This window comes from Ailuropoda melanoleuca, chromosome 7, assembly GCF_002007445.2.
Source record: "Ailuropoda melanoleuca isolate Jingjing chromosome 7, ASM200744v2, whole genome shotgun sequence".
Classification (NCBI taxonomy): domain Eukaryota; kingdom Metazoa; phylum Chordata; class Mammalia; order Carnivora; family Ursidae; genus Ailuropoda; species Ailuropoda melanoleuca.
In genome coordinates this window covers 72,581,373-72,597,024 of record NC_048224.1, presented here as the reverse complement: position 1 = coordinate 72,597,024, position 15,652 = coordinate 72,581,373, and the positions used below count along the sequence as shown (strand labels likewise).

General features: G+C 40.1%; 1 protein-coding gene across 1 annotated transcript in view; it reads right to left on the bottom strand.

Annotated features, from left to right (window-relative positions):
* FRY (FRY microtubule binding protein) overlaps positions 1–15,652 on the bottom strand; it is a 258,709-nt gene that overhangs the window by 103,214 nt on the left and 139,843 nt on the right. The window contains exons 18-27 of the mRNA XM_034663782.1: positions 14,564–14,822; positions 13,067–13,249; positions 10,794–10,880; positions 8,197–8,456; positions 7,590–7,779; positions 6,849–6,973; positions 4,411–4,468; positions 3,208–3,299; positions 1,996–2,168; positions 746–906 (exon numbers count right to left, since the gene is read on the bottom strand). Of these exons, the coding sequence (XP_034519673.1) occupies positions 746–906; positions 1,996–2,168; positions 3,208–3,299; positions 4,411–4,468; positions 6,849–6,973; positions 7,590–7,779; positions 8,197–8,456; positions 10,794–10,880; positions 13,067–13,249; positions 14,564–14,822 (1,588 nt within the window). The remainder of the gene's footprint in view (positions 1–745; positions 907–1,995; positions 2,169–3,207; positions 3,300–4,410; positions 4,469–6,848; positions 6,974–7,589; positions 7,780–8,196; positions 8,457–10,793; positions 10,881–13,066; positions 13,250–14,563; positions 14,823–15,652) is intronic.

The window sequence follows — 15,652 nt, the reverse complement described above, 5'->3', positions numbered from 1 at the left end:
TTAAAACTTAGCTTCAGTTATTTCAAGTAAATAAGTGAATAAGTGATTTCAAGTGAATAAGTTCTGCTTATAAGGTACATACAGTTTTTCAAGGTTGGTTTGATGACAAATATTTGACTAATGTACTAAGGCGGCAAACCATGGAAAACATGGAAATAAATAATTATGATTCTTAATCAAAGAAAAAAAAATAAGACTATACACTTTAGTGACTTGGAGGAAGGGAGGAAGCAAGGGAATGCAAGAGAAGGGGCGATCCCGATTCACTCTGTAATCAGTAGGTCGACATGCTTATGAGGGCCGTGGTTTAAATCAGCTTCATTGAGGCAAGAGTCCACTGACAAGGCAGCTACTAACAGGGTAAATAAGCAAAACCGTGTGGTTCTCATGCACTAGATAAAAGTAAGAACTGGGAAAAGTTTTGTATTTTGAAACTGAGAGCCCAACTGGAATAGTTACATATTTAAACACAGTCATCTATCCATGTTGATGCGCGGATGCTTTGGAATTTAAAAAACTCAGCTTATGTGTTTATAGGTGTGTGTGTTTGCTGCATGTGCATGTATATTTTATCATATTAGTTACTTTAACCATATTTAAGGCATGGTTGTCAGTTTAAAGAAAGCTTGTTATTTAAGGAGAGGGACATGGTTGTCAGTCTAAAGAAAGGTTGTTATTTAAGGAAAGGTTGTTATTTAAGAAGAAGTAATAACAAAAGTCATTCCCTGAGACAAATGTGCCCTACCTTTAATGCACAATACTGATATCTTGTGATCTGATGATTTCTATCACTGTAGCGATCCAGGGGGGTGAACATTATGCTGAAGGGTCCTGCCCACTGGCTAAATAAGATGAAAAGATGATGTCTCAGGCTTTGCTGGGGAAACAGAAATCTTCGGTGGTGAACTAGAGAGACAAACACAGAGTTAAGAGTCTCCGAGACTGAAAAGTATAGTGAATACAGTTACGTCACTATCATACGTGATTCCTACATTTTGAGGAAAGGAGTAATTTTATTTCCTAACTCAAGTTTTCTTTAGGTAATGAAACGAGCATTTAAGAAGGCAAACCTAATTTTCTCTCTAAATGTAGGATGTTCTCCTCAAGCTGCAGTGGACGGCACCTTGTCCAGAGTGGGAAGCAGAGAGAAAAAGTGGGGTCACGGACACTGCTTTCTAATCAGTGTCTAGGAAAACGGCAACATGTCCCACTCAGCTGCTGCTCACATGGCCGAAGTTCTCTCAACTGCTGCTGCCCACCTTTAGAACTTCTGTGAAGTATAACGTATAGACCTTCATTTGCTAACTGAAGGAGTCCACTCAAATCTTAACTTAGGGTCATCCAAGAGGAGAAGGATTGGTAAGAAGAAGGTTTTGCAACATCAAAATAATGAAAAAGGAGAAACACTTGAACTGCGGCCTTTTGTAATTATGCCAACACTGTTAATTACAGCGATTAATTTTTACACCACCCTGGCCAGCTATTTTTATTCTCTGTGCTTTTATGCGATGAAAAGGTTTCATACCCATTTGCTCTGTGGGGAAAAAAACCACCTCTCAATAATATAATTTACTAAGGCGAATAGAATTCTATAGAATGTGTTGCTTGGATAGTTAAGAGGAGGAATACTGTGGGGCTGGATCACATGTTCACAGAAGAGCACAGTGAGAAGGAAGAAGCGAAGCCTCTGAATTACTTCCTTCCTCTGGAAATCGCACAGATTCATTTTCAGATGGGAACCCAAACAAAGAATAGAAATAATGGGATAAGCACAAAGCCAAATTTAACTCCTTTTGTTGCCTTTCCAACTCTGTGCTGAATGACCACAATCTGTTCTCACGTGTATTCCCAAGTAATTCAAACTAAATGAAGGACCCCGTCCCAGACCTGCATACAGCCCAGTAGGATGAAAGAGGAAAGAAGTTCCTCACAGTGGTGAGGAACACAAAGGGATTTTCAAGCACGAAGGGACCTCCCAGTGACGCATCGCTGTACCTGGGACACACTGAATCAAGTTGGCAACCATTGCACTAAAATGTGCCCGGATATCTTTAAGAATTTCTACTTCTTTGTCATTTTCAGCTTCCAGGAGCATGCGGGTCAGGTCCACATATTCTAAGAACAAAGCTCCAAGAGCTAAAGTGTCCCGTTCTAAGGCTCCATTTGTGCTAGAATTAAAAAAAAAAAAAAAANGTAAAAATAAAAAAAAAAAAAAAAAAAAAAAGATGAAGCTTTCAGATGATTAGTCTTTATGTCAGAGTGGTACATACTTCACAGAAAGTAAGATTCACTGTCAGAGCTCTCACACTAAATTTGTTCTTGACCCATGGGCAGTGTAAATAAATATGAAAATACAACAACAAGCAACAAGCTTTTTTGGGCTTTTCTGAGTTAAAGTTAAAGGTAACATATTTATGAAAGGGAAGGGAAGGGAAGGGAAGGGAAGGGAAGGGAAGGGAAGGGAAGGGAAGGGAAGGGAAGGGAAGGGAAGGGAAGGGAAGGGAAGGGAAGGGAAGGGAAGGGAAGGGAAGGGAAGGGAAGGGAAGGGAAGGGAAGGGAAGGGAAGGGAAGGGAAGGGAAGGGAAGGGAAGGGAAGGGAAGGGAAGGGAAGGGAAGGGAAGGGAAGGGAAGGGAAGGGAAGGGAAGGGAAGGGAAGGGAAGGGAAGGGAAGGGAAGGGAAGGGAAGGGAAGGGAAGGGAAGGGAAGGGAAGGGAAGGGAAGGGAAGGGAAGGGAAGGGAAGGGAAGGGAAGGGAAGGGAAGGGAAGGGAAGGGAAGGGAAGGGAAGGGAAGGGAAGGGAAGGGAAGGGAAGGGAAGGGAAGGGAAGGGAAGGGAAGGGAAGGGAAGGGAAGGGAAGGGAAGGGAAGGGAAGGGAAGGGAAGGGAAGGGAAGGGAAGGGAAGGGAAGGGAAGGGAAGGGAAGGGAAGGGAAGGGAAGGGAAGGGAAGGGAAGGGAAGGGAAGGGAAGGGAAGGGAAGGGAAGGGAAGGGAAAGGGAGGGGAAGGGGAAGTGAGGGGAATGGAGGGGAAAGGAAGGGAAGGGAGGGGAAGGGAAGGGAGGGGAAGGGAAGGGAGGGGAAAGGAAGGAAAGGAAAAGAAGAAGGAAGGAAGGAAGGAAGGAAGGAAGGAAGGAAAGATAAATAGGAAGAAAGAGAGACAAAGAGGCCAGCTTGGTGAAGAGAGATGAACTCATTCGGATTTTCACCCTACCTGTCACTTATGACACCTGCATCAGCCAGAAGCTCAAAAATTCGAAGTAGTTGTAGCCTTAACAAGTCCCGCCGTTCTCGGCGTTTTTTGTTCTATGTAGAAAGAGGTAATACCAGTTATGCACATGGGCAAAACAATATTAACTTTGCTTTGGGAAACTGTATTAAAGAAAAGCATCATCTAGCTATTTTCAATTTCCTAAAACGTAAAAGACGAGGGTATTTTTCTTTCTTCCAGGTCCTTAGAGAAAATGCTTGCTCTTACGGGTTATAAAAGAAACAGATCCTAAGTGGGTCAATAAATATTTACAAGGGAGCATGTTGAGAACTAAGCAGCCTCATTTCCTAGCTGCTCCCAGCATCTCCTGGAAGACGGAGTCACTGAAACAGCCGAAAGGGACAGTGGACACGAAGATTCCCACCAGTTCTGGTCACGCAGCCACATTGCTAAAATTCTGCTACTTCTTACATCTTATCTACTATATGGGAAGCTGCTTCTTTGGTCTTACTCTTTATTGTTTTTTTTTTTTTATCTTGCTACATTATAAATTTGTCCTTTTCAGAGTTCCCTCCAGGGAAGATAATATTGAAGAAAATGCTTCCTATGTCAGATGAAACAAATAATATTCTTGACCATCTAGGTCCTTGTAAAAAATAAGTAAACTAGCTAAACACCAAAATTCAATCAACTCAAACCTCCTGCAAAAGAATGCAATATTTTTACATACACAGGACTATCTAGGTTGTTTTGCCTTCAGGAATTTAGAACAAATCTTTTAAAATAGGAACCGTATTATACTAAATACTCAAATACTGAGCAGTAATAAAAATAACAAAAATTAAAATATTAAGATTCACTGTTAAAAGCATGCTNGTAAAAAATAAGTAAACTAGCTAAACACCAAAATTCAATCAACTCAAACCTCCTGCAAAAGAATGCAATATTTTTACATACACAGGACTATCTAGGTTGTTTTGCCTTCAGGAATTTAGAACAAATCTTTTAAAATAGGAACCGTATTATACTAAATACTCAAATACTGAGCAGTAATAAAAATAACAAAAGTTAAAATATTAAGATTCACTGTTAAAAGCATGCTGGGTGTTTGTATTTTTTTTTTAGGGGAAACCATTAAGTATGATCTAAATTTACACCACTGCCCAAATAAACTGAGGCAGTAAATATTTAAATTAAAAGTTGTACCTCTGGTCTTCGTTCCAGGGCTTCTTTCATTAACGGATGAAGTTCTTCTACCAGTTCTCTATGGAGGAAAAAGGTCAGCATTTGAAATTCATTATTATCCACACCAAGTTTGCCAGCAAATACATCCATTCAATCCTAAATCATGTGCTTTTCTCACTTTGCTTCTGACCTCAAAATCACCCTGGGCCTTTCTGTTTCTCAGTCACGTGGTGAACCAGAACGAGGTGCTTTGTATTACTGGTTTTCATCCCAGTGTTATACAATATAATTATGGCTCAATACATATTTGTGGGCTTGATTTTGATTTCCTGTTCTGGAGATTTCTATGGCAAAATACCCTCTCTAAACAGTTAAACTATATTTTGTAAGCGACTATTAAAATCAAAACCCTTTACTATAGGCAGCAGGGATGAAGATAAACAAAATCAATCCCTCACAGAAGGCATCTTCAGTCTAACGAGAGCAAAAGAGGTGGGGGCAGTTGCCATGACACTATTTTTGGGGTCTGTGCTCGGGGGCCTGACAGTTAATTTTAAACTGAAGTCTTTTTGAAGGTTCACAGATAAAACCCTTATTTGAGCTATATGATAAATGCAAATTATGGCAAATAGTACAATAGTGAGGTTTTCATCAAAACCTTTTCTCTAGTGAAGTAAAAATAAAAGTTGGATCATCTATCTATCTTTCACCTGTTCCCACTATCTCCAGTTCTCAGCTTTATATCTGCTAATCTAAATTATTTGTCTTCTTTGGGAAATAATTTTTTTTAAGATTTTATTTATTTATTTGACAGAGACAGAGACAGCCAGCGAGAGAGGGAACACAAGCAGGGGGAGTGGGAGAGGAAGAAGCAGGCTCCCAGTGGAGGAGCCTGATGTGGGGCTCGATCCCAGAACTCCGGGATCACGCCCTGAACCGAAGGCAGACGCTTAACAACTGAGCCATCCAGGTGCCCCTTTTTGGGAAATAATGTATGAACTTCTATGTCAAGACGACAAACTGATGAGCTCCAGCCTGCTGCCCAGTATTCTGTCTACAGCCTGCTCTATGCCTGAACACCTTGGCAATATTTTGGCTCAATGTTTTGTGCTATTCGATAGCATTTTCCAGGGAAATCCAAAGTTAGCAAGGTAAACTCTATGGCATTCTGAGCTGAGAGACAGAAAACCTGCATTCCATTTCAGATTTCTCTAACACAGATGCTAGAATTTCTTCGTCAAAGAAATGGAAAGAATATTAATGATCTCCTCCAATAGCAACCATTTACTGAATATTTACTACCTACATTCTCACATTCAGTCCTCTCAGTCAATCTGTAAGATAGGTTCTATAATTATAACAATTTTTCTTTTTTTATTAGATATACTTTATTTTTATTTATTATAACAATTTTACAGGTGAGGGACCTGAGGCCCAGAGACATTATGTTTTCCAGACCCACATGGCTAATAAATTATATAATCTTACGCCCCTAAGAATATTGAGGGGGTGAGATGTACATGACCACATGACCTTGGGAAAGAATGTTAGGTAATTCTAGGAATTGTTTTTCTTATTTTCCTGTAGTATTTCTACAGGATTCTTTGTCTTAACTACTACTTAACTAGTAAGGAGTAAAACACTGGTTAGCTGGCACTCAAGTATCAGAACTCACAATGACTTTTTTTAAGAATAAAATCTGACTGTATATGTGAATAACAGTTGTTTTTTTTTTTTTAATGGCCTCTAAAATGTCTCATTAATCTTTCTTTTTCAAATACGGTTTCTTGCAGATGCTTGGAGCTTTCCCTTTCCTATCTACCTAAAAAAGTCAGGATTTTAATTGTGCTTATAGGTGTTCATTGCTTAGCTGAAGTCAGCAGAGGCAGCCCGAACTAACACTGTATGATGGCTCTTTCAAAGGCTTTGACACTGCCTCAGATGGAATGGTTATTTGATTAAAGGTGTGAAATGAGTCAGGAATCCAGAAAGTGAATGATGGTTCTATTAAGGCAGCTAAAACCCCTTCTAAAGAGGTGGGCCAGTGTAACAGAATACTCCTGAAAGAGTTCTATGGACGCTTAACCTTTGAGAGCCTGTTGCATAAATGGCCGATGAGCAGACCTCATTGTTCTGACAGCAAAGCCAATGAACAGGCTGGCTCACTGGTGAGGGACACTGAATTATCTTCACTTACAGTTCTCTAAAAGAAGCTTGCACACGAGATAAAATCTGAGACGTCAAATCAAAGCTGCAAGGACCACAGGGGAAAAGCAAGGGCAGTTGTGAGGAATGCTTGCTCCATGCACGTCAAGCAACACGGACACAAAGGAAAAGGCGCAAAGCCTATAAACTCCCCGGGCACATGCCAACACGCAAACTCAAACTCAGGTCACAAACAGGAACTACGAGAGCAGCAGCAGGAACGAATTTAGAAGAACTCATTGAGATTACTGTACCTGAAAACAAGGGAATTTGTTCTTCCAAATCCTAAAACTAAGGACTCTGTGATCTCAATGCCCTCTAGTCTCATCAAAGGCACCAACTGCTTTAACAGAACTCCCACCGATGGGGTGCCTATGGCCTGAAACAAGTTGATTAAAAGTGAAAAAGAGGTAACATGATAATTGATGCTTCCTTTAATCAAATGATGATTCCATTATAACAGTTTCAAAGTACTAAACCACATCCCAAAGCACTGCCATCATTTCAGAAAGGAAAAAAAAAACACAGACAAATTTCAAAACAGCACAATGAATGCATTTTTTTCACCTGGGACACAAATTCTAAAGAATATTTTTTTTTATTATAACAGTCTTCTTTAAAAAAAAAACCAATTAAGTCTACAAAACCATTCTTAACAAGATCATTTAATCAAGGCATGGTTTAAGGGCAAATACTTGGCAAGGAGCGAGAGAAATGTGGGGCAGGAACCAAACCTCGGGGCACTAATAAATATAAGTCACTCTACAGTCTTAAGCAAGTTTCTTAACTTCTCTTTATCTTCAGTTCTCCACTTGTCAGGGAGGAATAATAAATTATGCACATCAACACTCAATGGAATTTAGAAATGTGTAGGATGAAAATCTGATCGTATATACTCCAGATGGCAGGCACAGTGCAGTGTGCACTGTGAACTCTAGACAAACAAGCTAAAAAAAAACCTTACAGAATAATTCTTCTGAAGCATGTCACGTCACCTTGTTATCGTAGCTCACGGTACCATCAGGTGTGGTCGCCATTATTTCCGGAGTGGAGGCTCTTAAGTGTCCTGGGCTCATTATACTGGGTTTTGCAACTCCAAAACAAAGAATAAGGTAATTTCTCCACAAGGTAACATAATTGTCTCCGCTGCCGGCAGTGCTTGTTTTCTTGGCATTAATTGGGCTACTAGAAATATGGATTTGAAAACAGGAGTGAAAGTAAGTTCTGGACTTTTAATATCACTTATTAAATAAAGATCCTAGGAAGGGCTCAAATAGAGCTGAAAACCTGTCAAGGATTGTCTATGCTGGTAAGAACTATCTGGACGGTGAATGTCTCTACTAGATGGGAAGTTGAATAGAACTTAAAGACTGCTTTCACCAGTAGGGGTCTGACATTCTATACTCAGACAATCATATGGATTATTAAGGAAAAAAAAACACCGGCTCTAGACAAGAACTTTTGACCTGTTTTTACTCCAAGTTCAGAATTCTATATGAAGTAAAGACCCTAGAGAGGATTATAATCTGCCAATCTGTTAGATAAAAGGAAAATGTAAGAGGGCAAATGATAGACACTGAGGAAGACATAGAGTTCTCTTACTTTGGGTCTACTAGGGGCATGATGGACTGGAGCCGAGTGAAGGCGTATGGCCAAGCGTAGCTGAGGGCTGTGGGGCAGTGTTTGGGCAGGTTCTCCTGCCGCAGGAAGCTGAAGAGGCAGAGGACCCAGGGGTCTTTGACAGACTGAGCGAATATCCAGACATGGGAAGGGCTCTTCACGTCATAATGGCTATTGACCAGGACTGCGTTCCACTCCACCAACCACTGCAGATCCACGGTGTGGGTCAGTGGTAACGTTGCCTGCAGGTGCAAGAAGTAGGCAATGAATCAATGCTCAACTGTAAATTACATGTCCTCATCAGGGCTCAGCCTAAAAGCCCCTTTGTCCACACTGCTCTTCCTGACCACCTCTGCAAAGGGCCAAGCTTTGAATCTGAAACGCCCCTCCCACACCTACCACATAGGACGTCCGTTTGTAGCCACTGCTGAGTCCTATGCTTGTCTGTGAGCAGCTGAAGTGCAGACTTTAGGGACACAGGTCCTATTTCATACAGTTTTAATGTCACACAGCACTGTGCCTTGGTACCCCGAAGCTGCTCATTAAATATTTGTTGAAAAATATACGGCTTTAGTTAAGTTAAACTCGATCCTGGATTTGCCATTTAAAAATCTTAAAAGCTATTCATTTCTGAGGTTCATTAATGTCTTTTTATCCCTGTAATTAGTATCCTGGGCTTTTTAAAGCCATATTTTAACTTTACTTGGACTAAAATACCTGCCCTTTGACTTAGGGAGATGGCAAAACGCAATCCCTTTCATGAAGGGCATTTCACGGATGATTTTTGAGGTAAGAGACCTACTTATTCTTGTCCCATGTTATCAAGCCAAAACAACAATACATTCTAAAATTTTTTTGAGCTATATCTCATATAAGTTTCTATGTGTCGTTCTCTTTTAAGTCCAGAATATCAGAGTTTGGGGAAGACCAAGTTTCAAATAATCCAGCAGCTGAGCCAGGAGAGACAATTACCTTTATGATCATCGGGCAGCTTAGATGATCCATATTATCTGTTGGGTTTACAGGTTCCCGTGGGTATGGGCGCATCACTAGTGATCTCAGTGGTTAATGGGCTATATGGGGGGCACAGCCTGAGTTTCAGAGCCAGAGAGAAGAGTCCAACAGGCTCCACCCAAAGCTTGTGACCTGGGAAGAGTACGACCATCCCAGAGTCTGTCTGGGAGATATCAATTTATGACTTGGGAATTATAACGCTAATCTCATCTAATCTTTAGGTGAATTACGTGAGATAAGGCACAAAGCAGGCACATTCCACTTCTCCCTTTCTGTGTATCTTCCTAAGTGCAGTATTGCTCATCTAGTAATCCCTGGCTCACGATTTTGATTCCAATAAACAGAACAAAATCACACGGATATCATCTGCAGACAAGTAAGATATGGATAGAAAACAATTAAACTCGACTCTTCCATTCCATGTTAAACTACACAGAACTTCCGAAAGAAGTAGGGCTATGCAGGATCATTGTGGAAGTCTGCACTGCCGGGCTTAATAGTTTGAGTATTGATCACTACTACTACAACCATAAGCAAGAACAGGGCCACTAAAGGGATCTGTGCAGTTGGAGAAAGACCATGAAAAGACTTTGTATTCATTTATAGCTATTTGTCAGACAGGTCTGTATTCATTTATAGTTATCTGACAAGAATACACAAGGGGCATCAGCAATGTGGATGCTGTGACTGGTCCCCAGTCTGCACTGCCTCTTTCTAGCTACTGAGCTGAAATTAATCCAGGTCCCCTTACTGCACTAGGCTGATTTTTTAAAAACTCAGATAATTAATATGAGTTTCAATTTCCCTTCTATTTGTTTAGGACATTGAATGTGGCCAATAAGCTCTTTATTTTATTTTATTATTATTTTTTTAAATGATTTTTTATTATATTATGTCAGTCACCATAGAGTACATCCCCGGTTTCTGATGTAAAGTTCGATGATTCATTAGTTGCGTATAACACCCAGTGCACCATGCAATACGTGCCCTCCTTACTACCCATCACCGGTCTATCCCATTCCCCTTCCCCCACCCCCCTCCCGCCAATAAGCTCTTTAAAAAGGAAGAATGTATGTGAATGGCGGATAAAGGTGTCCTAGATTTGGAGTCCAACTAGGGTCAGGTGCAGGCCCTAACACTTCTCTATGTGACTATGGAACTGCCCCTTAATATTTTTGGGTTTCAGTACCTAGGAGGGTCAAAAAGGTAATAAATAATGAAAGCACAACGTAAACTGTAAAGCACCACACGTAAGTTACATAACTGTGTTAAGCATGAAAAAGAATTAGTTTTCTTAAAGAATCCTAAGCAATTCTTCTTGAAATTGCAGTTTGCAAAATATCTATATTCCCAAGGCTCAAATTTTGTTTGAACTTTCTCTGAATGTTTCCTAAGCCAGTATCTGAAAACCTTGTCTTGTTTTCGCAAGTACTGATATGCCAGTTTATTATCTGACATGAAACCCCAGAATTCTCCCACATCATTTTTCTTTGTCTCTCTTTTTCATACAGGTCCGGAGCTTACACGTGAGAACAATTAGGAATCAGGATCAAATGTGCACTTACCGAATCTGAAACTGCTACATGAATGAAACTTTCAAGAATGGATGAGCTTAGCTGATCCATGACATCAATCATAGGCCTGTCATCGTCCTGTACAAAGGGTGGGCAATTAGTCTCCATGGGAAGAAGAATCCTTCCCACCCACCCCACTGCAACAGCTTGCAAGATAGTGATAAGAGTTTTCTCATAGAAAAGTGAGTGCCAAGATGGTGAAAGGTAGTAGATAAAATTCCCTGTGATTCTGAGTTTAGTTTTTCAAGTTTCAGTGGAAGATGGTTAGAGCTCCAACTTCATGTTGTTCTAAAAAGACATGGACTTGAACTTCAAAAAGTTGCACATGTATGCGAGCATCTAAATACCTGTGCCATACATCATCCAGCAGAGTGTTCATGTTGTCATGAGATTTAAGGGATGGAAACCCCGTAAGAATATGCCTTGCCGGACCACTACAATGCTACCAGCATCTGCTAAAATAACTGATAAATTGTTGACTGCGAATCAATTTTAGTTCCAAACAAAGTGCACTGGAGACTGACCACACACTCTGTGGTATCTATGTTGGGTACAGCTGTTTGGTAAAAGAAGCAAACTGCAGAGTACAGGAGAGGGTATCTCATGGAGAAGTCTTCTACACAAATAGTGCATATATGTGTGTGTGTGTGTGTGTCCATGTCCGTATATGGATATGTATGTTTGCCATCCTTTATCATACAGAAGCTCAGAATTATAAAATCATTTACTTTAGAAGCCTTACAGGAAAGCTTCGGAATACCATTATTCCTGTGTGAATGAGAAAGGTTTCAAAAAAATTGTAGCTGGGAAAAAAAGAAAACCCACACAAGCTCATCGATACAGAGAACAGATTCATGGTTGTGGGGTGGGTGAAATGCATGAAGGGAGTCAAAAGGCACAAACTTCCAGCCACAAAATAAATAAGTCACAGGGATGTAATGTACAACATGGCGACTATAGGTGATAATACTGTATTGCATATGTGAAAGGTGCTAAGAGAGATTTTAAAAGTTCTCATCACAAGAAAACAATTCTGTAACTCTATATGGTGATGGGTGTTGACTAGACTCATGGTGGGGATCATTACACTGGGTAAACAAATATAGATTCATTATGTTGTATACCTGAAACTAATATAATCTTGTAGGTCAATGATACCTAAATAAAAAAAAATTATACAAAAACAAAGTTGTGGCTGGTGGAAGGGAGCAACATAGGAGAAATGTTCTTAATACAGTCTTGGAATAGAAATTAAGAACATGGGTTTTATACTTGAAACTAATGTAACAATTGTAGTCAACTATACTTTAAAAAGAACATGGGCTTTAGAGGCATATGTATCTGACTCTCAATTCTGGCTGCATCACGTCCTCCCTGTTGCCAGACATGTCCGTGGTAATGATTATCACCACGAACGGAGTTAGAGACTTAATGGAGGTTTACCAGATACCACAGATGTCCTAAAATACATCACCAAGCCATCTGAAGAAAAGTGAACAGAAAGGATTGTGATGAGTTTGAAAATACTGGGTAAGGACAATGACCATTTTGTGGAACAGAAAACCAAGTTCCGGGATTTAAAACAGGAAAACGGAAAGTAGCATTTTTTTTTGGGAAGAAGTATGTGACATAACAAGCTCGTCCTTCTTTCATCAACTTATGCGACTTATGGTTTGGCCACCTGTGCTGGCGGGCGGTGAGCGTCAACATCTGAACAGGGGCGCACAGCCCTTGACCAAACGCGGACGTTAGCTGGCCGATCATGCTTAGCAATTGGCTTTCTTCTCCTATCTCAAGGGGACATATTTTCTTGTAATATTAAGATTACTGAAATTAAACAAATTTCAGTTAGCCAGACTGTTTGATACCCTGATCATTTAAAATGGAACTTGTTATTTTCTCAAGTTCATTCTCTCATATAAATGTAATAACAATAACGTCTTCTTAATTTGACGTATGCTGAACATCATGAAGGAAAATGATCTACAACTTAATCTTAAAACTCTTCATTTCTTAACCAAGGACCACCTCTTAGAGAATCAGGAATGCTCTTTTCTATTGCTCTTGCTCTCAGAATATATGACATATCTCTTGGAGAGCAAGAGTCCTCTTTCATCATCAAAAACCCATGGTGAATCAAAAATTATTTTTTGACATCATGTGCGGCATGGAGGTACACAAAACAGTAATGCATTATTTACAGGTTTTAATCTAAACCTCAAAAGAAAAAAATGAATTAGAAAATCCAGAAGGAGAATCCGTACCTCAGGCTGACCCAGGGCAGCAAATAAAGCTCGAATTTCCTTGAGTATTAAAACGGACAGTTTGCGTGTGGCCACCTGGAAACTGCAGAGCAAAACCAAAGCAAAGCCTTCCACAGCGTGTAGCACGCTGCAGTGAGGGCCCCGCTCCGACTGAATTCTGTGGCTGGAGCCATTAACAATCAGCTGTTGGGCAATAAGAACACATTCCATATTCAGAAAAATGACAATTGAAGAAGAAACTACTCATATGTGCATCTTTTGGCACATGAGACCTCGTAATATTAAAATAAATTGCAATGGCTTATAACCAGCCACGACTGCAAATTCATTATTATTCATGACAGATCATAGATCCCTTTTTTTCTGTAGATCCATTGTTACTTTGGAATACCATCAACCATCTGTTACCTCTGATAAGAGAGAACTTTCAAAGGCTATTAATATTAATAAGAACAAAACTGCTTCCATCCATACATCATTGGAGATGACACCATAAATTCAGTCAAAGTGGCCTCATTTGTTTCGACTCAGATTCCCTCTAGACTTGTGGAGACCATTCAACTGGATTTTCAAACATTTACTTTCTAATCACACGTGCTTCCTTGTTTCTTGTGTTTGATTCTAATCTAGCTGTGGGCACGTTTATGAGATGGGTTCTGAAAGTTCCCAAGCCATAACCAAGTGGGTCTAAAGCAAAAGCAAGCTAGACAACAGGGCAGATTCCACATCCTTTTCAGTTTTCCTCTGACAAGCACACATTACCCTTGTTTTTCTACTTGTCATCCTTTGGCCTGTGTACAACGCGAGGAAACAGGAATGACCTAGGTTTGGGGACCCGGCTGTTCCCTCAGGGCTGCTGTACTCCCCTGAGCTTCCACATTCCTCAGACTCTCAGCTGTGTTCTTCCCTCGCCAGGCCCCATCTCCATCTGCTCATTGCCAATGTCAAGTTCACCACTTTCCTTGCTCTCCTCTGACAACAATTCTCCATAACCTGCTCTTCAAAGTGTTCTCATCCCTTTTTAGCATTTAGGATTGAGGTGGGAAGGAATAAAGAAACCATAAGACTGCAGTTTCTTCTCTGTGAATATTGGACAATGCAACTAATGCATTGTAGGCTGGGATTAAAAAAAACTGGTGGGCGGCTAACTTTTATATATGCATATCCATATCCAGCTTGATATGCATACCCATACCTGGCTCTATATCCACGCTTACAGTCATTTGCTCTTAGAGATTTATAATCATAATTCTCTGAAAAAAGCAATTTCTGCTCCCCGAATGGCTGTGTGAATGATAACAGCTCTAACCCAATGGTATATCAACCCTGAGTTTCTTGGTCACAATTTACACAAGATGGAAAAATTAAGGGCCACCCCAAGGGAGAAAGTTCCTAGGTAGCTGGAAGTAAGATCTCCAAAGGTTGTCCAAGCTGCAACTTATTTACACATATACTATATTAGGGAACACAAATTGGTGGGAAGAGTGTGAAAATCACCTCTGAATTTCTGATCTTGTTGGCTTGTTCATAGACTTTTCCTTGAGTTTGTATGACCAGTTTCCACTGGGTGAGCAGCTGAAGCAGTAACTTCAGGGATGAGTCAAGGAGTGTGTGATGCATGTCACTGACTTCCCGCAGTAGGAAGTTGGTAAAGCCAAATAGTACATCTTCTCTCCAGTCTGAGAAGTCAACAAGTAAACCCTGAAGAGAATTTTGTGCAATATGTCGCAGCTCATCATCCATATGAATAGAGAGCCTGTGAAACGAATAAAAGACAATAAAAGCCTTTGGTTTATTTACATTTCTTCTAGATTTGTGATGGAACAAATATAGCTCTCTGCTTTTATTCATGTCTCAAAAATGGGTCACCCTCTAGTCTATTCTTCATTCAGCTCCCCTCACATTGACACCTTATAGAACCAGGGTACCTTTCCAGAGCTGAAGAATTAACCTAGGTGCAATGCTCTTAACTAAACTACAGATTTTATTCAGATTTCACCAGTTTTTCACTAATGTCCTTTTTCCATTTCAGGATGGAATCTAAAATAGTATCTGGCATTCAGCTGTATCTGAATACTTTTTAATACAATGACGACTACAGAATAAATTAGTATCAAACCCTATCACTTAAAGGATAAGAAAACTAAGTACCAGAGAAACTGAAAATGAGCAATTAAGGGTTAGATCAATGGTCCGCAACTGGTTTTGCCGCACTGAGGGATATTTGGTAATGTCTAGAGACGTTATTGATTGCCACAACTCAGAGAGCACTGCCAGCATCTCTCCAGTTGGTGGAAGCTACTGATATGGCCAAACATCCTAAAATGCACAGGACAACTCTCTACAACAAAGAATTATCTAGACCAAAATGTCGATAGTGCCAAGGTTGAGAAATCCCCAGTCAACTGCAGAATACCAGGGTATTGGTGCTATAACCTAGAATACCATAATAAAGTTAAATCTTGACATTGGTATGAACCATCAGTTAACATCATGTTTTATAGATTCTTTTATTCATTTATTTAAGAAACAAATATGTTTGAGACCTCCTGAGATTCAGACACACAACCCTTTGGATATGGAATT